Consider the following 21,950-nt stretch of genomic DNA (forward strand, 5'->3'; position numbering starts at 1 on the left):
GAGTGATCTTAAGTCTGCACTTGTCGCAGCTGCGGCTGTAGTACCCAGTGCAGCCATTGCGGGTGTTTCGTGGGACCAGTTTCACCTTATGCAATCAGCTGGTGTGGGCAAGGTGCTGGTGGCAATGTGACCGTGTGCCCTCTCACCCCTCCTGGTTCATTAAATCTAGCCAAGAGGGGCTGACTGGTTGGCTCTAGAGCGTGGCTAACTCTTCACTAGTCCCTGCTGTACTGAAAGTGGCTGTAGTGTAACTGTGCCTAAAGAAACCGGTTTTGGACCATTGGATGGGAGCAACTATCGACTAGCTGCAAACACCCCGTTTTAGGCAAAGGTGGTGGAGGGGGGGGGGCAGGGGTGGGGCAGCTGCAAACATTCATGGAGGACACCAATTATTTAGATCCATTCCAATCTGGGTCCGGATCTGGCCATGGAACCAAGTCAGCCTTGGTCACCCTGAAGGATGACTTCTGCAAACAGTGGGACAAGAGGAGAGCAACCTTGCTCTGATCCTACCTTCAGGTTAGAGTCCAGAGAGGAGCACTGGGATAGGGCCATTTGGCCCCCTGGCAGCTCTGCTATGGGGCGCTGTGGGGGACTAATCACAGTTCTACAGTGGTACCTCGGGTTAAGAACTTAATTCGTTCTGGAGGTCTGTTCTTAACCTGAAACTGTTCTTAACCTGAAGCACCACTTTAGCTAATGGGGCCTCCCGCTGCCGCCACTGCACGATTTCTCTTCTCATCCTGAAGCAAAGTTCTTAACCTGAAGCACTATTTCTGGGTTAGCGGAGTCTGTAACCTGAAGCGTATGTAACCTGAAGCGTATGTAACCCGAGGTACCACTGTATTTGGTATCTACATGAAGACACTGGGATCAGTTACAGTGGAATCTTAATCCGTTCCGGGAGTCCATTCGATTCCCAAAAGGGTTCGGGAACCAAAGTGCAACTTCCTGCCGCCAGTCAGAAGCCGTGCAGGACATTCAGCTTCCAAAGAACGTTTGAAAACTGGAACAATCACTTCCAGTTTTTGATCATTCGGGAGGCGGAACGTTCAGCTCCCAATGCGTTCGGGAGCCGAGGTTCCACCCTCTCCCTCTGGGGCAAAAAGGTCCTGAGAGTTGTTCCGCCTCCCCACCAGCCCTCAACATCCAGGCTGAGTCCCTGCATATCTCTGTTTATTGCACAAAGGTCACAGCTGCCCCAATGGCAGCGATTGAGGCATGAGGAACGGGGAGGGGGGTTAAGGCAGCAGAAGGCGGAGCCCCCGAAAGCAGAGCCCAGCAGCAGCAGGCAGGACACTTCCCTGAGTCTTTGCGTTGAAGGCGGGTGGTGTGGGCGATGCCCTGGAGACCTGTGCCCACAACAGCCTCTGCCCATCTGTTTCTTGAGACGTTGCGCCACCTGGAGTCCAAATTCTGCAAGCGCCGATTCCGGAGAGCAGCGCTCCTCCTTTCGTACCGTGTGTCCACTTTGGGCTTCGAAGGCTGAGACCCAAAGGGATGGGTGAGGGAAAGAGAGAAGGGCCTCCCTTCTCCAGTGAGGGCGGCGGCGGCAGCACTGGAGGGCGGGGGGGGGGGGACCCTCACAGCAAGTGCTTATTGCGCCTGGGGATGATTTTGCGTACTGTCCGGCGCTCAGAAATGTTCCGCTTCACCTTGACCCCCGCAGGCAGCCCGTCCACATTCAGGGAGGGGCTGGAGTGGGACTTCTGCAGGGACGAGCAGGCCTCCTCGGCCGGCAACTCGCCCGCCTCCCCCAGCCGGACCTCCCACTGCTCAAGGTCCTCCGTGTCTTCTCCGGCCAGCTTCACCTCCAGCAGCCTCACGTAGGTCTCGTAGCGGCGCTTCTGCACAAAGGGACAAAAGAAGGCAGGGCGTCATGTGGGGGGTGGGGAGGGGAAGGCCGCCTCTGGCCGGCAGCACCTCAGGGAGTCAACTAGGGCAGGCGTCCCTGACACACAGGGACCAGGGAGAAGGTTCTTCCTGTTAACGGAGGATTTCTCCACAGCGTCTCTTTCTCACGCAGGATTAAGGATGCAAAAGATGTCCATAGTTAATGTTTCTGTAGTCTAAAATCACGTACAGTGGTGCCTCGGGTTAAGAACTTAATTTGTTCTGGAGGTCCGTTCTTAACCTGAAACTGTTCTTAACCTGAGGTACCACTTTAGCTAATGGGGCCACCCACTGCTTCCGCACAATTTTTGTTCTCATCCTGAAGCAAAGTTCTTAACCTGAGGTATTATTTCTGGGTTAGCGGAGTCTGTAACCTGAAGCGTATGTAACCTGAAGTGTCTGTAAACTGAGGTACCACTGTAATTATCAAAGCTGTAGAGCTTGTAAAGGTAACGGTAAAGGGACGCCTGACCATTAGGTCCAGTCGTGGCCGACTCTGGGGTTGCGGCGCTCATCTCGCTTTATTGGCTGAGGGAGCCGGCGTACAGCTTCCGGGTCATGTGGCCAGCATGACAAAGCCGCTTCTGGAGAACCAGAGCAGCGCACGGAAATGCCGTTTACCTTCCCACCAGAGCGGTACCTATTTATCTACTTGCACTTTGACATGCTTTCGAACTGCTAGGTTGGCAGGAGTAGGGGCTGAGCAATGGGAGCTCACCCCGTTGCGGGGATTCGAAACACCGACCTTCTGATCGGCAAGTCCTAGGCTCTGTGGTTTAACCCACAGCACCACCCGCATCCCTAGCTTGAAGACACCCCAAAAGAGTCGTCTAGCCCAACCCTCTGCGATGCAGGAATCACAACTGGAGAATCTGACAGGTGGCCCTCCAAATCTCTGCTCAAAAACCTCCAACAAAGGAGAGTCCACCGCTTTTCGAGGGAGTCCGTTCCATCAAAACAGCTCTTACCATCAGGGTACATAGCCGCATGCAAAAGTGGCAGGTTACTGCAGATTTTTCTTTCTTTTAAAGGAGCAGTAGTGAGATTTATTGTGATAGATGTGTGTACTCACTGGGGAAGGATGCAAAAGACCACAAGGACTGCGAGGAGACATTTGGATAAGGAAAAAGCTCAGAGCCGGCAGCCTGAGAGCAAACCAGCCAGCAAAGACCTCAACAACATGCAAACTCTCCATTCGTAAAAACCTTGTCCTGGAGAAGTTATGTATGTTTTTACAAGGTACTGTATTAGGCGACCATAAGACGCACCTAGTTTTTGGAAGAGGAAAACAAGAAAAAAAATATTCTGAATCCCAGAAGCGAGGACAGCTGTCCTGGCTTATGGGATAGCTGCGCGCAGCCTCTTCGGGCAGGGGGAGCCTTCATCCCCCCTGCCCGGGAGAGGCTGTGCGTGGCTAAGGCTCCCCCAAGAGCCGTGCTCCCTTTAAAGAGCACGCGGAGCGTGTGTGCGGCTCTTGAAAGGGAGTGCTGAGCAGAGCCTCCCGCCTGCATTCACTCCATAAGGCGCACACACATTTCCCCATGCTTTTTAGGAGGGGAAAAGTGCGTCATAGAGCGAAAAATACGGTAGGTGTTCTGACCATTCAAAGTGGGGAGGAGTACAGTGGGAGCATCCTACTGTACTCCCTGCAAAAGACAGGCCTGGTCCTTGCCCACCTCGTAGAGCAAATATTCCTTCTTGAGTTGATACTCTTCCAGGTCCCGGCCCCGGCCTCGCTTGCTGGGCAGGTTCCGCTGGTGCTCCAAGAGGTCGTCTGATACCTGGTCCATCCAGGATTCGTGGGAAAAGTGCTGGTCCTCCTGCAGCAAGAGGAACAGGTTGTTGCTCAGCCTTACCTGCCCAGGATCTGGCAGGAGGTTGCAGCTGGGGAGCGAGCCACAGAAGGGTTTGGGGCAGCCCATGGGCTGCGCTCTGATGCCCACCCCAAATTCCCCCATCCTGCCATTTCTGTGCACCAGCCGCAAAGCAGCCTGCTGAGGGAGTCCCAGGGCACACACCAGGGAGTTCTTGGAAGGTGCTGTCGGCAGAACTGGCCGGATGAACTTCCTCTGGGAGCCCACAGCTGCTGGAAAGGGTGGCGAGGAGAACATGGCAGCCACCAGGTTTATCCGGGAAACCCAGGAACTCATTTCCGCTGCGGTCCTAGGGAAACGGGGGAGAGGGCAGGGAGAGTTATATGAATTAAAAGGAATCCCCCCTTTTAATTTTAATCTTTGTTATATTGAAAAGTAAATGCATCAAAACAAAACCATGCATAAAGAATAAAAAGGTAAAGGTAAAGGTACCCCTGCCCATACGGGCCAGTCTTGACAGACTCTGGGGTTGTGCGCCCATCTCACTCAAGAGGCCGGGGGCCAGCGCTGTCCGGAGACACTTCCGGGTCACGTGGCCAGCGTGACGAAGCTGCTCTGGTGAGCCAGCGCAGCACACGGAAACGCCGTTTACCTTCCCGCTAGTAAGCGGTCCCTATTTATCTACTTGCACCCAGGGGTGCTTTCGAACTGCTAGGTTGGCAGGCGCTGGGACCGAACAACGGGAGCGCACCCCGCCGCGGGGATTCGAACCGCCGACCTTTCGATCGGCAAGCCCTAGGCGCTGAGGCTTTTACCCACAGCGCCACCCGCGTCCCTGCATAAAGAATAATATCCAATAAAACAGAAAGAGAGAAAAAGTAAAGAAGAAAAAGAAAAAATGCAAAGAAAGGTAGACAGTAAAAGAATAAAGAAAATATAATATTTCAATACAATTAACAATATTTTACAAAATAATAATAATAATAGACTTCCGTCACTCTCACAATTCCTTTCACCTTTCATATTTTATCTGTATTTCAGTATTATTTTCATCTTAATATACAGATGTGTGTATATGTATATTTCCCCTTTTCCATTCACAAGGTCATTCTAGACACAGCCAATTTTTTGCATTTCATAGAATCATAGAATCATAGAGTTGGAAGAGACCACAAGGGCCATCGAGTCCAACCCCCTGCCAAGCAGGAAACACCATCAGAGCACTCCTGACATATGGTTGTCAAGCCTCTGCTTAAAGACCTCCAAAGAAGGAGACTCCACCACACACCTTGGCAGCAAATTCCACTGTCGAACAGCTCTTACTGTCAGGAAGTTCTTCCTAATGTTTAGGTGGAATCTTCTTTCTTGTAGTTTGGATCCATTGCTCCATGTCCGCTTCTCTGGAGCAGCAGAAAACAACCTTTCTCCCTCCTCTATATGACATCCTTTTATATATTTGAACATGGCTATCATATCACCCCTTAACCTCCTCTTCTCCAGGCTAAACATGCCCAGCTCCCTTAGCCGTTCCTCATAAGGCATCGTTTCCAGGCCTTTGACCATTTTGGTTGCCCTCCTCTGGACACGTTCCAGTTTGCCAGTGTCCTTCTTGAACTGTGGTGCCCAGAACTGGACACAGTACTCCAGGTGAGGTCTGACCAGAGCAGAATACAGTGGCACTATTACTTCCCTTGATCTAGATGCTATACTCCTATTGATGCAGCCCAGAATTGCATTGGCTTTTTTAGCTGCCGCGTCACACTGTTGGCTCATGTCAAGTTTGTGGTCAACCAAGACTCCTAGAACCTTGTCTTTCTAAATAGTCAAAGTTCTTAACCCGAGGTACTACTTCTGGGTTAGCGGAGTCTGTAACCCAAAGTGTTTGTAACCCGAGGTGTATGTAACCCGAGGTACCACTGTATACAGCCGTATCCCAAGAGCCATCACATCCCAGCAGGCAGAGCTGGGCTTCAGCCTAGCAGGACTGCTCTCGCCCTCAGCTCCTCCTCCTGCTAGAATTTGTTTACTGTTGGGCCTCTTCACCGGTTAAACGGGAACAACAGAAACCTCGACTCCCCAGGACTGCTGACGAAGACTATAGTCAGCATTTTAATGGGCAATGTTAAGTGACAGGGACAGATTTTGAGGCACGTCAGAGACCAAAGCCCGTTTCTCCGTTTTGAAAAAACTAAAACTGTTTGTTCTACGCTTGCTGATTAAGAATGTTGCTGCTGCGTCACTAATACCGCAAGAACCAATCTTTCTGAACGGGATTTGCTGCTTCCTGCCCAAAGCCAGCCTTTGTTGCTTATCTTTTTGGATCAGTGAAGCTTACGAATCACTCAGGTGAGGAGGAAGCGGCAGTGGTTTGGGGAGGCTGCCTTGACAGGTGTGCTTCTGCCTCAGAGGGAGCCAAGAGGAGATCCTGAGCTGAGGAGGTAGCCTTGGCTGCCCGCAAGAGAGGTCTGCAAATACTCACGGGGCTTGGAAGAGGAAGATGCGCCAGTCGGCCGTCTGCAGCCGGAAGACGTGGGGCCGCTTGGTGTACTTGCTGGCCTTCTCGGCCAGGGCGTGGTGAACCCCGATGGGCTCCTCTGAGGCAGAGGCGTCTGGCCGGCTCTCATCCTGCGAGAACAGCAGGAGCAAGCTGAATCGGGGGTGCGGGGGCAGAGCAGAGATTTTGCCTGCAGCACTAACCCCAGGTAGATGAGTTGAGAGGTGCCCGAGGCCAGCCAGGCTAGGTGGGCAGGAGGCCAGACCCAGGATAGCATGCACGGAGCCAGGGGACGGGGTCCTGGGTGGAACTGAGCCGGCAGCCAGGGCAGAGGGTCCCACTTAAGCCAGCCTGAGAAGAAGCCCCTGGTTAAAGAGACACACAATGGTCCCTCTAGCTCAGCATCCCCTAACCCAGATGAGCGGATGCTCTCCAGGGTCTCAGGTGAAAAAGAAGAAGAAGAAGAGTTTGGATTTGATATCCCGCCTTTCACTCCCTTTAAGGAGTCTCAAAGTGGCTAACATTCTCCTTTCCCTTCCTCCCCCACAACAAACACTCTGTGAGGTGAGTGGGGCTGAGAGACTTCAGAGAAGTGTGACTGGCCCAAGGTCACCCAGCAGCTGCATGTGGAGGAGCGGGGAATTGAACCCGGTTCACCAGATTACGAGACTACCGCTCTGAACCACTACACCACACTAGCTCTCATGGTGGAGGGCATTCCCAGCCTGCCATACGCAACTGAACCTGGGACTTTCTGCCTGCAAAGCAGGGCTCTCTACCTGCAACTGCGAGACCCCAGGGGTCAGCAGAAAGGGTGGGTGGAAAGTAAAGAAGAGAGAGAAGGGCCAAGCACTGCACAGCCAGCTGGGGAGGCAGCACAGAATTGCTCTGCTGGGGAGCAGCACAGCCTTGGTCTCCCACAAGAAGGGTGGCCTAGGAGCGCAAGTCCTTTGGTTTCCACAGTGGTCTGGCTTGCTCCTGGTTACCTTGGAGAAGTAGAGGACCATTCCTTTCAGCACCGTATGAAACATCTTCCAGCCTCTCTTGCCCCAGGGCGCTGCAAAAGAGTGAGATGGGGAGCGGTCAAGTTGGGTCCGCCGCCTGCACCTTGGTGCTCTAGGGCTGCCCAGGAGGGGCTGGTGTCCCCAAAGGGCTGGAGTTTGCTTAGGACCCCTGTGGCACAGGAGTGCCCCAACCACTGCCCACTCACACCCAGCTTGCCAACAGGCCTGGCATGCATATGAGACGGCTGATATCTCTCGCAGGCAGGCCCAGGTCCCTGTGGGCTGCTGCTCGCCGTGCCCCCTGGCCCAGCACTCACTCTTCTTGCCATCGGCCTCCGCGTGGACCTTGCGCGCCAGTAGGCCCTGCCGGTAGGTTTTCGCCTCGGGGTCATGCGACAGAGTCAGGAAAGGGTTGGCTTTCTTCTGGCCGGATGCTGAGGGCGAGAGCAGCGCGGCGCTGAGCGACTTCTCCTCTTCCTCATCATCCCTGCAGTGGACAGAAGGAGAAAGAGGCTTCGTGAGGGTCTGTCTGAAAAGAGGACAGGGTGAGCAACAGCTCCTGATTCAGCCCCTGCAGAAAACAACTCCTTTTCCGAAAGCTGACATGACTGCCACAAGGGCGACCCCCCAAGGCATTGGGCTGCCCTCCCCTCCCACAAACAGAAGCTGATCCAACTGGAAGCTGAATCTGATGTCAACATTGATGTCGCTTACGGCAGCAGAGGGGAAAGGCATCTGCCATCTGTGGAGGAGGATGACTTAAACACATTGCAGAGTTCCCAAAAACAGACCAGAGGCAATTGTATCTCATCCAGCAGAGCTTTACTGCTACTGAAGGCAAATGAGCATAATGGCCACAAATCCAATACATTCAGGATTGGCACAGTCCGTAAAAAATCCAGTTGCAGCAGACTTAACTCAAACTTCCAGCAACTTATAAACCTTAACACTATAGCATACAGAACAGAACACCACACCAGAACAAAGAGATAGAAAGAGAAAGTAAGCTCTGGCTCCTTCTGGCCTTACTAGTAGTCAGAATGATCATGACAGAAAGATAACAGAACCAGTTTAAACCAGCTGTTCTCAGCTTCTCAGAAGGAATAACCCAAACAAGAACCTTCTTCCTGTTCCCTTTCACATAGAAATAAACCTTCCAGAACCCTATTGATTTAAGTAGAACAGGAAAGATTTCTACACATCAGATCAATACTTTCTGTACTAAGAAATGCAAACTGACAAGGCCACAGCGCCACCCGCCTCCCAGTAGGGAACCTACTGTGAATTGAATGTAAGTAAACTTCTTATCATTACTTTTAAAAGAAGACTGTTGTGTCTTTATTCTTCTTAAGAGGGATAAAAGGGTAATTCACCAGGATCAAACCCAATCTGGACAAGCCAGACTGGATTGCTTAACTCAAGAGATTAAAATGAATCTACCAACTAGCTGGGGAATGTATTCTGCAACTGACTCACTAGTGTGAGTGAGGAAGGATAATATTTAATCAATATATGCTCTCCTTCTATCCACAACATTCCCACAATTCTATGGTCCCCGTGGTGGGAGAGACCGCAAAGGCAGACCAGGGCAGCTGCCACCAGCCTCAGCCTCCGTCCTTCACCTGAAGTCCTGGCTGTGAGCCACCTTTGGGAGAAGACTGGCTGAAAATTATTTCTCGGTTGGTTTGTAGCCCCTCACTTCTCTCTCTCTCTCTGCCCCCAGGGCATTTGGGGCTGGAGGCCTCCATGCAGGAGCAGCCATGGGCCTCTCTTCTGCCCACTCAGAAATTCTGACACCCCCCCACCCCCCAACGTCATTGCCACCATCTTTACTTACGCAGCCCATTCCAGTTTTTCTTGGCGGATGGAATGATATAGCTCCTAGAGAGAGAGAAAGCGCAAAGGGAGAACCATCAGTCTATGATTCCCTCTTCACATCCAGGCTCCAGCCTGCCGCATGTCCCCCCCCAGGACCTGCCACACCTCCGAGGAGGCAAAGGAGAAGCCAGCAGGAACAGGCCTGGGCCTTAGGCGCCTCCTCTGGCAGAGCAAGTCTGTCAGGATTTCACCTTCGCCTCCCAAACCGAGGACCTGATCCCTTGGGGACAGAAGCCCAAACAAAGCACGATGGCAGAGGTGCTCAGAGTCACGCTTTCGGCTGGACGAGACGGAATGCTTTAAAAGACATTTTCACGTCTTAAAAAGGTCTAGGCCGGTCGTCCAGGAGAACGTGAACCCAGGTACATCTCCCCTTCTGTCTCCCAAGTTCCCAACATAGAGACAATTTTTTTGTATGGGGGGATTTCCAAGCGGACGGCTGCCTGTCGTCCCCCTGGCTGGCACCTTAAGTGGCAGAAGGCTGCCCACCTCTGTACAAAGAAGGCCTAAGTAAGGCTGTCTGTCACAGGGTGTGGCGGTTGCTCGAGAGTAACCAGGCAGGACTCCGACCTGTCTTTTACAGGCTTCATTCTTGGTGCAAACTATTTGCAGTGAAGAGCGTCGTAAGTTCATGTCTGGCTCAGTCGCTAGCAGAATCCGGGAGTGGTCGGTTTTTGTACCTCCCCCAGCATCACCCCCAGCCTTTTCTGCCCCTCCCTGCGCCAAAGACTACTGCGCAGAATGGGCGCTGGCAAGGGTGCGCTTCCCACCTCTCTGGTTTGCTCAGGCTCTGTGTTGAGGCTCTCCCTAGCATTCCCCGGTCCCTGCACCTCTTCTCCACTGGAGGTGGGGCTTTCCTCCTCACCGGAGGAGGAACTGCTTCGCAAGATTTTCGGAGGCTCCCTATAACACAACTGCCCTTCCATCTCTCGCCTCTGAGCTGATGGCAGTTCCCTGACACTGCCCAACCAAGCTAAGCCCCCAGTCTCTCCCCTCCCCCTCCTGCCGGACAAGGGGAAAGGGCTCCCTCTCCTTTGTACCTTCAGCTGTTCTTTTGGGAAGTTCTTGCCATCGTTCAGCCCGTCGAGGTTGGTGAGGAAAGCCTGGCAGGTCATGCTCCGCCCGATATTCTGCGTGCCACAAGCAGGGAAGGGAGGAAAGGTGCACATCAGGCCAAAGGTAATGCAACGTCCAGATTGTGCTTCCCCCAAAGCCCACCTCCCGTTTCCCTTCCCTACGCGCACAGTTAGACCCAGAAGCGCGAGGTGGGAGGCGCGCCCTCTTTCCCTTAGGCCCCCTGCATACAAACGCCACCCCCCCACCCCCCATGGACTTACCTGCCCGTGCAGGTCAGTGTTGAGGAGCATGATGGCACAGGTGAGGGTGTGAACAGCATCTGCAGAGGGGGAGAGGAGACCGAGGGGAAGGTCAGGGGAGGCCCACAGGCTCAAAGGACCCAGGCCCCCTGCTCCCAGAACCCCAGCAAACCCCCTTACTCAGAAAAGGGGCTCAGGGCCAGCAAGGGGCCTTAGGCTGGAACCCAAGGAATGAAAACAAATCTTCCTGCCTGCAGTTCCTGCTCTTAACAGGAGCACAATGTCCCAGGCCGGATTAGAGGTGCAGCAGAACCTCTTTCGGGCCTGGACATTTTCCATCCCCTATTAAAGTCAGCAGCCAGCAGACCCAGGTTCTGAGACACCCCCCACCAAAGACATGCAAACTGGGCAGGCCCAACTGCCTGGAAAGCCAAGAGGGGGCACAGCCCCTGACCCCACCCCACCCACCTTGTCCTTCTGGCCAACACAGAACTGGGGTTTTTTTCCATTTAACAGTTTGCAGCCTTTTCCTTCCGCTCCTTGTTTTGAGGCAGAATAGATTTGAGCAAGTGAGGAGGACTTGGATTGCAGGGGATTTGCCATTAGCTGTGCAAAAGCGCTCCTCCTTGCAGCCTTCTACTTTGTTTGTACAGGTGGCTACTGGTATCAGGTTCAGTTTGAGTGATAAGCAGCCACCAGTAGCAATAGAATGGAGCACAAAAAAGCGGTAGGGGCACTAGGACCCAGACAATGCTCAAATCTATCCTGGCTGAAAACACCTGAGAAGGGGGGGGGGGGGATGATAGCCTTTTCTTTTACTTCCTGGTTTTCACTGCGCTGTGGCTCAGAGCTCCAGGTTGGTTTGTTGTTTTTTTTGCTGCTGGTTGCTTAAACTTTATCCTTCCTGATCCAAGCCCTCCTGTCCCTCTGCAGCCTCATTGCTCCGTTTAGAGAGCGCGCGGACCTTTGCTAGCTGAGGCTGCAGCAGCTGTTGCTGGCTACTTAAAAAGCGCCTGCTGGCTTTGAACCGCCTGCCTTCTCCCGGCTCGCTATGGCTCCCGTCTGTCCCTCCTCCCGTGTAAGCGGCTGCTGCCCGCTTTGCTGCCATGGCTCTCCTTCCCTCCCTCCTCCCCGGCTCCTCCGTAGGTAGCTTTAAAGCAAGCAAAGGAGCCCCTCCTCCTGGCTGTAAAGCATGCAAAGCTAGAGCTGTGCCAATCCCTGCAAGCGGCTCCCGCTTTGCTTGACTGACGGCAGCCACGGCTCCGATCCAGTGCATTCGCTCCGTAACACACACAGGCATTTCCCCTTACTTTCTAGGAGCAAAAAAGTGTGTGTTATGTGCGAAAATTACGGTACTTAAAAGAACACTGTAAACAATTAAAAACATCGGCAGGATTCTAAAAAAAAACCACTTGCAATGTAATGAGAACTATGGTGAGAATTGAGCGTTAAGAAAATATGGAGAACATTATATGATGCAGTTGGAAATGAATAACTATGGAAACCACATAGGGGCGGAGGAAAGTTCAGGAATCCAGAGAATCCTGTAATGACTTATTTGTAACAATGCCGTATTTTTCGCTCCATAAGACGCACCTAGTTTTTAGAGGGGGAATGCAAGAAAAAAAGTATTCTTTAAAGGGAGCGCTGAGCATAGCCTGTATGCATCCCAGGCTCTGCTCAGAGCTCCCTTTCACGAGCCGCGTGGAGCGTGTGTGCGGCACTTGCAGGCTTTTCCCCGAGGAGGGAGAAGGCCAGCCCGTCACTGCATTCGCTCCATAAGACGCACACACCTTTCCCCTTACTTTTTAGGAGGGAAAAAGTGTGTCTTATAGAGCGAAAAATACGGTAATCATTAAAGCTAAAGGTGAATAAAATTTATTTTAAAGCCACAAAACCTTCCAAGTGGGAAGGATCCCACGCAGTCCAGGATACACATGGGCCATCTGGGACCGTTTGCACACTGACACCCAAACTGCATGAGACGAGGGATCCCTCCTTCCTTCATTTAAGCACCTGGGGCTGCAGGTGAAGAGCCGGCCTTGCTGGCTGCCTTACCTGGGCTGAAGCAGACCTCGGGATTGCAGCTGTGATATCGCTCGGAGAAATGCCGCAGGATCCGCTCCCGCTCCTGAGTCTCCCCAGTGAGCACAAACGCCTTCAGGAAGGACCTGCAAAGAGGAGGGAGAGGAGCGCGTGAGGAGTGGCAGCCCTGAGGCAACTGCCCTCTTCTGCCAGCTCCCAGTGGTAACTACATCACTCCACGAAGCTGGAAGGAAGTTGCAACCTCCCAACAGCTTCTGCATCCTTCCCAAGGGTGGAGCTCAGCACACAGAGGCGGCAATGGTCCAGGGACAGTAGGGGAGATAGGATTACACCTCACCAGCCCAATTTCTTGCCTATGTCAGCAGGACCTTCAGCCAGAATCCTGCTCTCTCTCCCTTCCCCTCCCTCAAATTATCAAGGACCCCTGCTGGGTGAGGCCTTTTTCTGCACTCCTAAAGGTAAAGGGACCCCTGACTGTTAGGTCCAGTCGCAGACGACTCTGGGGTTGCGGCGCTCATCTCGCTTTACTAGCCAAGGGAGCTGGCGTACAGCTTCCGGGTCATGTGGCCAGCATGACTAAGCTGCTTCTGGCCAACCAGAGCAGCGCACGGAAACGCCGTTTACCTTCCCGCCGGAGTGGTACCTATTTATGTACTTGCACTTTGACGTGCTTTCGAACTGCTAGGTTGGCAGGAGCAGGGACCGAGCCACGGGAGCTCACCCCGTGGCGGGGATTCGAACAGCCGACCTTCTGATCGGCAAGTCCTAGGCTCTGTGGTTTAACCCACAGCGCCATCTGCATCCCTTTCTGCCCTCCTAGAATAGCCAAAACAGGAATTCCACCCCCCCCCTCCCACAAAGCTTCCTCTCTGCTTCACTTGGACGCTATATTGTAAGTGATCCCTTCAAAAAAATGACTGCTCTCTCTTTTCCCCCACTAATACAATACAATGTAAATTTCTGGTTGTAACCTGCCGTGGGGCCCCTTTGAGGCTGATCCAAAGTGTGTAGAAACCTAGGGCAGCCCCCTGCCTCTCCCGCTGGGCTGTTCCCTGGGAGGCCAAGACTTCCTCCTCCTCTGGTTTAGCGTACTTCCCAGAGTCGGGGACATGGCCACCCGCCTTCCCATTCAAGAGCAAGTTGGAAAAACACACACGACCCCACAGGAAGGAGCATCACCTCAGGGCTTGGTCCAGAGTCTGTCCGCTGAATTGGAAGAAAGAGAGGTAAGCTTCTCTCACCAGCCGGCTGAAATCGTTGCTGTGGGCAAAGACACAGGAGAAGCTTAAGACCTCCCAAAGGAATCAGGGAGCAGCCTTATGGGGAACTCACACACCACCACCACCACCCTGGTTTCTCCAGCATCAGCTCCTGCCCCCCCCCCCAGCCTGTAGAGGGACTCCCAGTTCTGCCCATGGTCTCCTCAGCCCAGCCCTCGTATTCCTCCCACAAGGTTGACCAGGCGCAAAAAGGGGGCACCTCCTTGCCTGCACCTTTAGGAACAGCTGGGCAAGAAGGGGTTACAGCAGGTAGCAGCTACCTCGGGTTAAGAATTTAATTCATTCCAGAGGTCTGTTCTTAACCTGAAACTGTTCTTAACTTGAGGTACCACTTTAGCTAATGGGGCCTCCTGCTGCCGCCGCACAATTTCTGTTCTCATCCTGAAGCAAAGTCCGTAACCTGAGGTACTACTGTGGTACCTCGGGTTACATACGCTTCAAGTTACAGACTCCACTAACCCAGAAATAGTGCTTCAGGTTATGAACTTTGCTTCAGGATGAGAACAGAAATTGCGTGGCGGCAGCGGGAGGTCCCATTAGCTAAAGTGGTGCTTCAGGTTAAGAACAGTTTCAGGTTAAGAACGGACCTCCGGAACGAATTAAGTACGTAACCAGAGGTACCACTGTATTTCTGGGTTAGCGGAGTCTGTAACCTGAAGTGTCTGTAACCTGAAGCGTCTGTAACCTGAGGTACCACTGTATCTGCCCTTCTGCTACCCCAGGCACCAGGGAGCTGCTGGCCCTCATTTGCCCATGCAAATCCACTCCAGTGTCAGGATGACTTTTCAGCCCAGAGAGGGTGCCACCAGGAGGGCCTGGCTTGTTTAAAGTTCCTGCCTTCTGGCTCATTGCAAGAGCATAAGAACATACTAAGAAGAGCTTGCTGGATCAGGCCAAGGAGGATCGGGCCCAGCATCCTGTTCTCACGGTGGCCAACCAGGTGCCCGTGAGAAGCTCACAATCAGGATTCAAGCACAAGAGCCACTCTCCCCTCCTGTGGTTCGCAGTAGGAGGCATTCAGAAGCATTTTTGCCTCCAGCGGTGGAGGCAGAGCCTAGCTAGCAGCCCTCAATATCCCTCTCCTCCTCTGTGAATTTGCCCGGTGCTCGTTTAACGCCATCCAAGTTGCTGGCCCAAGCCTGTCTCCTGTGGTAGTGAGTTCCACAGTTTAACCACGTGCCTCAAGAGGCCGCAGCCGTGTCTAGCTGGGAGAGCAAAAGTGTAGTGATCAGGTGGGATTGCTATGAGGAATTATAACAAATATAGGGTAAGCCATCTGTGTCAGCAATGAAAGCATCGCATTGACTGGGTTTAAATTATTTTGATATGATTCTTGATCAATCCACACCTCTGCACAAGTCAGATACCCACTTAGACAGGCAGGTGTCCTGGGTCATCAAAGACAGTGGGCAGTTTCTTTGATGTAGCTTTTCTGATACGTTAATCTTAGGATGTTAATCTTGGGCCCAGGAAACAGGTTTCACATAAAGGTGATCATGATTGCTGTCCTCCTGGCCATCCTTCTTATCATATGTACTGATTGTTTATGACCTCCGGGGTTGCTGAATGCGCTCCTTTGTAGTTTTCATTCATTTACCCAAAAGTATGCCTGCCTAAGGGACGCGGGTGGCGCTGTGGGTAAAAGCCTCAGCGCCTAGGGCTTGCCGATCGAAAGGTCGGCAGTTCGAATCCCCGCGGCGGGGTGCGCTCCCGTTGCTCGGTCCCAGCGCCTGCCAACCTAGCAGTTCGAAAGCACTCCCGGGTGCAAGTAGATAAATAGGGACCGCTTACCAGCGGGAAGGTAAACGGCGTTTCCATGTGCTGCGCTGGCTCGCCAGATGCAGCTTTGTCGCGCTGGCCACGTGACCCGGAAGTGTCTCCGGACAGCGATGGCCCCTGGCCTCTTGAGTGAGATGGGCGCACAACCCCAGAGTCTGTCAAGACTGGCCCGTATGGGCAGGGGTACCTTTACCTTTACCTTTATGCCTGCCTAACTAGTGTTTGTAGTTTAACTTTGTCCCCACGTGGGGTTTGTTGAAATGCTCAGAAGAAATCTGATTGGTTCTTACGAACACTCTGTAAAAGTTCTTTTGTGAATAAAACGACCTGGGCCGAGGGGTGGAGGGACAGAGATTATTATACGCACCCTTCCCAAAGTCTTGCTGGTTCAAGCCTCTGGGTGTATTTTTATTAATCAGAGTTCAATCCTTCCTTTCCTTTGTGAACACCTCACAAAAGAAAAAGGGAACTGAGCCGAAATAAGCCAGCTGGGCAGGAAGGCGATCTGAGTCACACCACTCCAACCGGGAGAGAAGCCCCTGCCTCTGTTCCTGATCCAAGACCCGCTTACTTCTTCCGGAGAAAAGAGGCCACCTGCGACCTCTTGAAGCCATCCAGGTGGTAGAGCCGTGTTGCCAGCCTCGCTGCGGCAGCCTGGTCCGCAGGGGGGGCGCTGCCGTTGGCGTGGAGGATGCCGTTGGGCTCTGCCTGCTCCTTGGCTGGTGGCGTCTCCCCCCCTGAATCGGTGCCCTTCCCAGAGGGTGGCTCTTCAGGGCGGCTGCAAGAAAGGAAAGCGATTACAACAACACAACAAGATGGAAGAAGTAAAATATTGAGGTCACACATGGGTGAAGGGGAGTGGGGGTACCTGGCAGCAGTCACGAAATTAAGAGACGCCTGCTTCATGGGAGAAAAGCAATGACAAACCTAGACAGCATCTTAAAAAGCAGAGACATCACCTTGCCAACAAAGGTCCGTATAGTTAAAGCTATGGTTTTCCCAGTAGTGGCGTACAGAAGTGAGAGCTGGACCATAAAGATGGCTGATCGCCAAAGAATTGATGCTTTTGAATTATGGTGCTGGAGGAGACTCTTGAGAGTCCCATGGACTGCAAGAAGCACGACTGATTCCATAACCATCCTGGCTGGCAGCCAACAATAGCCCTCTCCTCCTCCATGAATTTGCCTAAAGGTAAAGGTAAAGAGACCCCTGACCATTAGGTCCAGTCGTGGACGACTCTGGGGTTGTGGCACTCATCTCGCTTTATTGGCCGAGGGAGCCGGCGTACAGCTTCCGGGTCATGTGGCCAGCATGACTAAGCCGCTTCTGGTGAACCAGAGCAGCACACAGAAACACCGTTTACCTTCCCGCCGGAGCGGTACCTATTTATCTACTTGAACTTTGACGTGCTTTTGAACTGCTAGGTTGGCAGGAGCAGGGACCGAGCAAAGGGAGCTCACCCCAAGGCGGGGATTCGAACCGCCGACCTTCTGATCGGCAAGTCCTAGGCTCTGTGGTTTAATCCACAGCGCCACCCTTGAATTTGCCTAGTCCTCTTGTAAAGCCATCCAAGTTGGTGGCCCTGTGGCGGTGAGTTCCACAGTTTAACTACGCGCTGCGTGAAGAAGTACGATGGATGCCCCAATCCATCTGAAAAGGACAGCCGCTGGCGCATCAGCCCCTTGCAAGTCTGCCTGCTGCTGGGGCGGGACCCCTGCCGCCCCCCCCCCCCCGGTGACAGCCCAGAGTTCCCCTGCAGTTGGCAGCCTAATAATAATAATAATAATTTATTATTTATACCCCGCCCATCTGGCTGGGTTTCCCCAGCCACTCTGGGTGGCTTCCAACAGAACACTAAAATACAATAACCTATTAAACATTAAAAGCTTCCCTGAACAGAGCTGCCTTCAGATGTCTTCTAAAAGTTTGGTAGTTGTTCTTCTCTTTGACATCTGGTGGGAGGGCGTTCCACAGGGCACTACCGAGAAGGTCCTCTGCCTGGTTCCCTGTAACTTGGCTTCTCACAGCGAGGAAACCGCCAGAAGGCCCTCAGCGCTGGACCTCAGTGTCTGGGCAGAACGATGGAGGTGGATACTGCCTGGCAGTATCACACTATCTCTGTGGGTCTGTGTGTGGGCCAGCGGTGGTCTGCCCCTCTGCTCTTCTCCCTCTAGGATGGACCAAGCACCCGAGGGATGCCTTCCAACGCTTCTGTTCAGATGGGTGTTGCAACACGGTGCCCTTCCCTGCCCTACACGGCTTCAGAGCCTTTCCTTTGCCCAGAGAGCTGGAGCAGCCCTGAAGGAAAGAGATCCTGAGAGCCACAAGCCATAATAATAATAATAATAATAATAATAATTTATACCCCGCCCTCCCCAGCCAAGACCGGGCTCAGGGCGGCGAACACCCAATATAAAAACAAATTAATTGAAATACAACTGAAAAACAAGATTAAAATACAACATTAAAACATTAAAATACATTTCTCCTGGGCGTGGTTGGCCAATTGGTGCCAAAGAAAGACAGAACATTTTTTATGTATGCCACAACAGCAGCAAGAGTTCTTATAGCAAAGTATTGGAAGACACATGAACTACCCACACTGGAAGAATGGCAGACGAAGGTGATTGACTACATGGGACTGGCTGAGATGACGGGCAGAATCCGAGACCAAGGAAAAGAGACGGTGGAGGAAGATTGGAAGAAATTTAAAGTTTATCTTAAGAACTATTATAAAATAAATGAGTGCTAAAATGCCAAGGTTAGAGAAATTAAGAGATTACAGCTGGATTGATTGCTTAGGTAAAAGACAGAGGGAGAAAAAGGTTAATTAGTTAAATTTTGAAGTGAGGATTTGCTGAAAGAAATTTGAAATCAGGGATGCAGAAAGGGAAGGTATGGGGAAGTCGGAGAAACAGGGTTTAAGAAAAGAAGGTTCTGAAATTATACTTGTCTACGTGTTTGTTTGTTATTGTATTGTGTATTGTTTGTGTTAAATATGTGTTAAAAAACCAATAAAAATTATTATAAAAAAATAATAATAAAACATTAAAATACAGCCTCGTTTCAATGGAAACTCAAATCAAAAACTTTTTGGGGAAATGAAAACGTCAAGTCTTCATAAGGGTGGCGGATCCGGCAGAAGGCGGAAAGGAGGAAGCAGCAAGAGAACAGAGTAGAGCTGAGGCTCCTCTAAGCTGCTAGTGAGGCAGTTGCTGCCTATTCAAAGGAAGACACTTTCCCACACATGGAGGCTGCTGCTGGGTTGCAGCTACCCAGGCCCAGCTTCTAACCACACCAGGAGGATGTTGTGGGCCTCTAGCAGATGAACGGAGGCGAAAGGCCCCAGGAGACACCCAAGGGAACAAACTTACTGTACAGCCGGTGTTTCTTCTTCCGCCTCGTCCTCCTCCTCTTCCAAGGTTTCATCTCCATCCACGGCGGGCACCATCTCAAGACCCTCTGCTGAGCTCTCCAGCTTCCCTTCCACACCACCGAGGGAGGCCAAGTGCAAATCTGCCGCAGCAGCTTCCTCCTGCAGGCAGGAAGTCCTTCGGGGCTCCTCCACCCATGCGCACAAAGGCAGTGGGTGGCCACGGGATGGGGCTTGTGGCTTGTGCTCCTCCTGCCACCGACTCTGCTCTGCGGCAGGAGCCGAGAGGGACCGGAAACTGGAAGAAGCCCAGCTGATCTTTGCAGGAGACGGAGGTTCTGGGGCAGGGTGGCTCTCCAAAGGTTCTTGCAGCAAAGCGGTCACCAGGGAGGTGCTGCAGACGGAAAACAGCAGGCCTTCCTGGGCTGGCAAGTCAACACCTGGGTGGGAAGGGAGGGAGGAATGGATGGGACAACAGCTTAATGACATCGTGACAAGGCTCCGCTCTGGTCCTCCATGGACCAGGGCTGGGGTTAGGTCAGATGGGTATTTGGTAGATCTGGGCAGTATATTGTCCAAAACCGGTTCAAGGTCCCTGTTGTGATATCAGTTTCAAAATTTTTGACCTGGCAATATATTGCAAATCATGATGTGTGTGTGTGTACGCTCTGCAAAAATCACGATGCAGGGAAAACTGTGAAGCCAGCCAATGCATCTACATAAAGGTAAAGGTACCCCTGCCCGTACGGGCCAGTCTTGACAGACTCTAGGGTTGTGCGCCCATCTCACTCAAGAGGCCGAGGGCCAGCGCTGTCCGAAGACGCTTCCGGGTCACGTGGCCAGCGTGACAAAGCTGCATCTGGCGAGCCAGCGCAGCACACGGAAACGCCGTTTACCTTCCCGCCAGTAAGCGGTCCCTATTTATCTACTTGCACCCGGGGGTGCTTTTGAACTGCTAGGTGGGCAGGAGCTGGGACCGAGCGACGGGAGCACACCCCGCCGCAGGGATTCGAACCGCCAACCTTTCGATCAGCAAGCCCTAGGCGCTGAGGCTTTTACCCACAGCGCCACCCGCGTCCCTTATCTACATAGCTGCATCCTTATTTCAGACATTGTGTTAGTATAACGCAAGGAATAGCTGGTGATAGATCACAAAGTTGAAAACCAGATATTGCTGAGCCCTAGCATTGGGTCCATTTAGTGTGGGATTTGAGGGTCCAACTACAGTGGTACTTTGGTTCTCAAACGCCTTGGTACTCAAACAACTTGGAACCCAAACACTGCAAACCCGGAAGTAAGTGTTCTGGTTTGCGAACCTTTTTCGGAAGCTGAATGTGTTCTGTTTTGAGTGTTACGCTTCCAATTTGAGTGCGACACTTCTGTTACACTGAGGTCTGTACGGAACCCAGTTCAGCTACTGATGGATTGATTGTGTGCCTGCAGTACATTGTTTATTGCTTTCATTTTATGGATCAGTGGTTTCGTTAGATAGTAAAATTCATGCTAAATTGCTGTTTTAGGGGTTGTTTTTAAAAGTCTGGAACGGATTAATCCATTTTACATTACTTTCTATGGGAAAGGGCACCATGGTTTTGGAACGCTTTGGTTTTGGAACGGACTTCCAGAATGGATTAAGTTTGAGGACCAAGGTACCACTGTAGTGGCTTAACGATTCAGAGGCTAAACAGAGAGGGGGCCTGAACTTGTGGTGGGAACCTGAGATGCATTGCCCCCCACCACAAACACCACTATCCCACCAGTGGCGTAGCGTGGCAAGGCAAGTAATTTGCACACCCTAACCCATGGATTTTAGCACTCAAGTGCAAGCGCCCCCCCCCCCAGATGTTGCGCCCGGTGCGGCTGGCCCCCCACGCTACGCCACTGTATCCCCCCCCCCAAGGCCTGTCAGCAAAGTTAAAACTGGAAAATTAAGAAGTCTTCGCTTGAGCTAACAGGTTTAAGCTACTAACAACTTCAGTCCCAGAAAGGATGAGTCACAAGCTCAGGCCCCTGACCTGAATGCCCACACCATGGAAGCAGTGGACGCATCCTGCAGCCTCACTTACTCCGATGCCCCAACACTTTTCCAGTCCGCCCCCGTTCTTGGCTAGAGGTGAGACGACACCAAGGATCGGTCAGGTGATAATTTTTGAGAACTGCTTGTAAATGCTGGATTTTTAATTCTGAAAACTGAGCTCCTGCATGGTTTATTTTAAATCGCAGAAGGCCATCTTGCGCACGCTGGGCCAGCAGCCTCTCGAAAGCAAGGGTAAAAGGGAACCAATGCCATCTTGAACGGCATGAGCGATGGAGCCTCAAGAAAAGTGTGGGTGCACTTAGAGATCTCAATTTTGACCACACAGTGAGAAACTGTTTTAACTGCTATAACAAGGACCTTAGTTGCACTCAACATTAAGGACCTTAGTTGCACTCAACATTAAGGTCTCTGGACCTTAACTTGAGGCTCATGCAACAAAAAATAATATTTAGAATATACTGGACCCCATTAAAAGGTAAAGGTAAAGGGACCCCTGACCATTAGGTCCAGTCGTGGCCAACTCTGGGGTTGCGGTGCTCATCTCGCTTTACTGGCTGAGGGAGCTGGCGTACAGCTTCCGGGTCATGTGGCTAGCATGACGAAGCTGCTTCTGGCGAACCAGAGCAGTGCACGGAAACGCCGTTTACCTTCCCGCTGGAGCGGTACCTATTTATCTACTTGCACTTTGACGTGCTTTCGAACTGCTAGGTTGGCAGGAGCAGGAACTGAGCAACGGGAGCTCACCCCGTCATGGGGATTCGAACCACCAACCTTCTGATCGGCAAGTCCTAGGCTCTGTGGTTTAATCCACAGCACCACCCGCGTCCCACACTGGACCCTATTATGTTTGTTTAAAAAAGGGCTATCCAAGGTATCTAACTGCTGGAGATGCAATAGAGATAATGCTTCTCTAAAACATATGTTCTTTCATTGTCCTATATTGAAAGTTTTTTGGCAGAAGGTAACAAACGATCAACAGAACTGTACGGAACAACCTTACATTTACAGAGCAAAATATCCTCTTGAATATTTACA

General features: G+C 52.1%; 1 protein-coding gene across 6 annotated transcripts in view; it reads right to left on the reverse strand.

Annotated features, from left to right (window-relative positions):
• Nucleotides 1–1,159: 1,159 nt before the first annotated feature.
• The window catches only part of PSD4 (pleckstrin and Sec7 domain containing 4), a 28,967-nt gene continuing 8,176 nt past the window's right edge, over nt 1,160–21,950 (reverse strand). For all 6 annotated transcript variants that reach the window (XM_077931194.1, XM_077931193.1, XM_077931192.1 and 3 more), the window contains exons 4-16: nt 18,879–19,317; nt 16,076–16,282; nt 13,625–13,705; nt 12,458–12,570; nt 10,421–10,479; nt 10,124–10,213; nt 9,043–9,086; nt 7,523–7,692; nt 7,188–7,258; nt 6,187–6,332; nt 3,912–4,056; nt 3,570–3,713; nt 1,160–1,847 (exon numbers count right to left, since the gene is read on the reverse strand). In XM_077931194.1, the coding sequence (XP_077787320.1) occupies nt 1,584–1,847; nt 3,570–3,713; nt 3,912–4,056; nt 6,187–6,332; nt 7,188–7,258; nt 7,523–7,692; nt 9,043–9,086; nt 10,124–10,213; nt 10,421–10,479; nt 12,458–12,570; nt 13,625–13,705; nt 16,076–16,282; nt 18,879–19,317 (1,973 nt within the window). In that variant the 3' untranslated portion in view covers nt 1,160–1,583. The remainder of the gene's footprint in view (nt 1,848–3,569; nt 3,714–3,911; nt 4,057–6,186; nt 6,333–7,187; nt 7,259–7,522; nt 7,693–9,042; nt 9,087–10,123; nt 10,214–10,420; nt 10,480–12,457; nt 12,571–13,624; nt 13,706–16,075; nt 16,283–18,878; nt 19,318–21,950) is intronic.

Source organism: Podarcis muralis, chromosome 7 (genome assembly GCF_964188315.1).
Source record: "Podarcis muralis chromosome 7, rPodMur119.hap1.1, whole genome shotgun sequence".
Lineage (NCBI taxonomy): Eukaryota > Metazoa > Chordata > Lepidosauria > Squamata > Lacertidae > Podarcis > Podarcis muralis.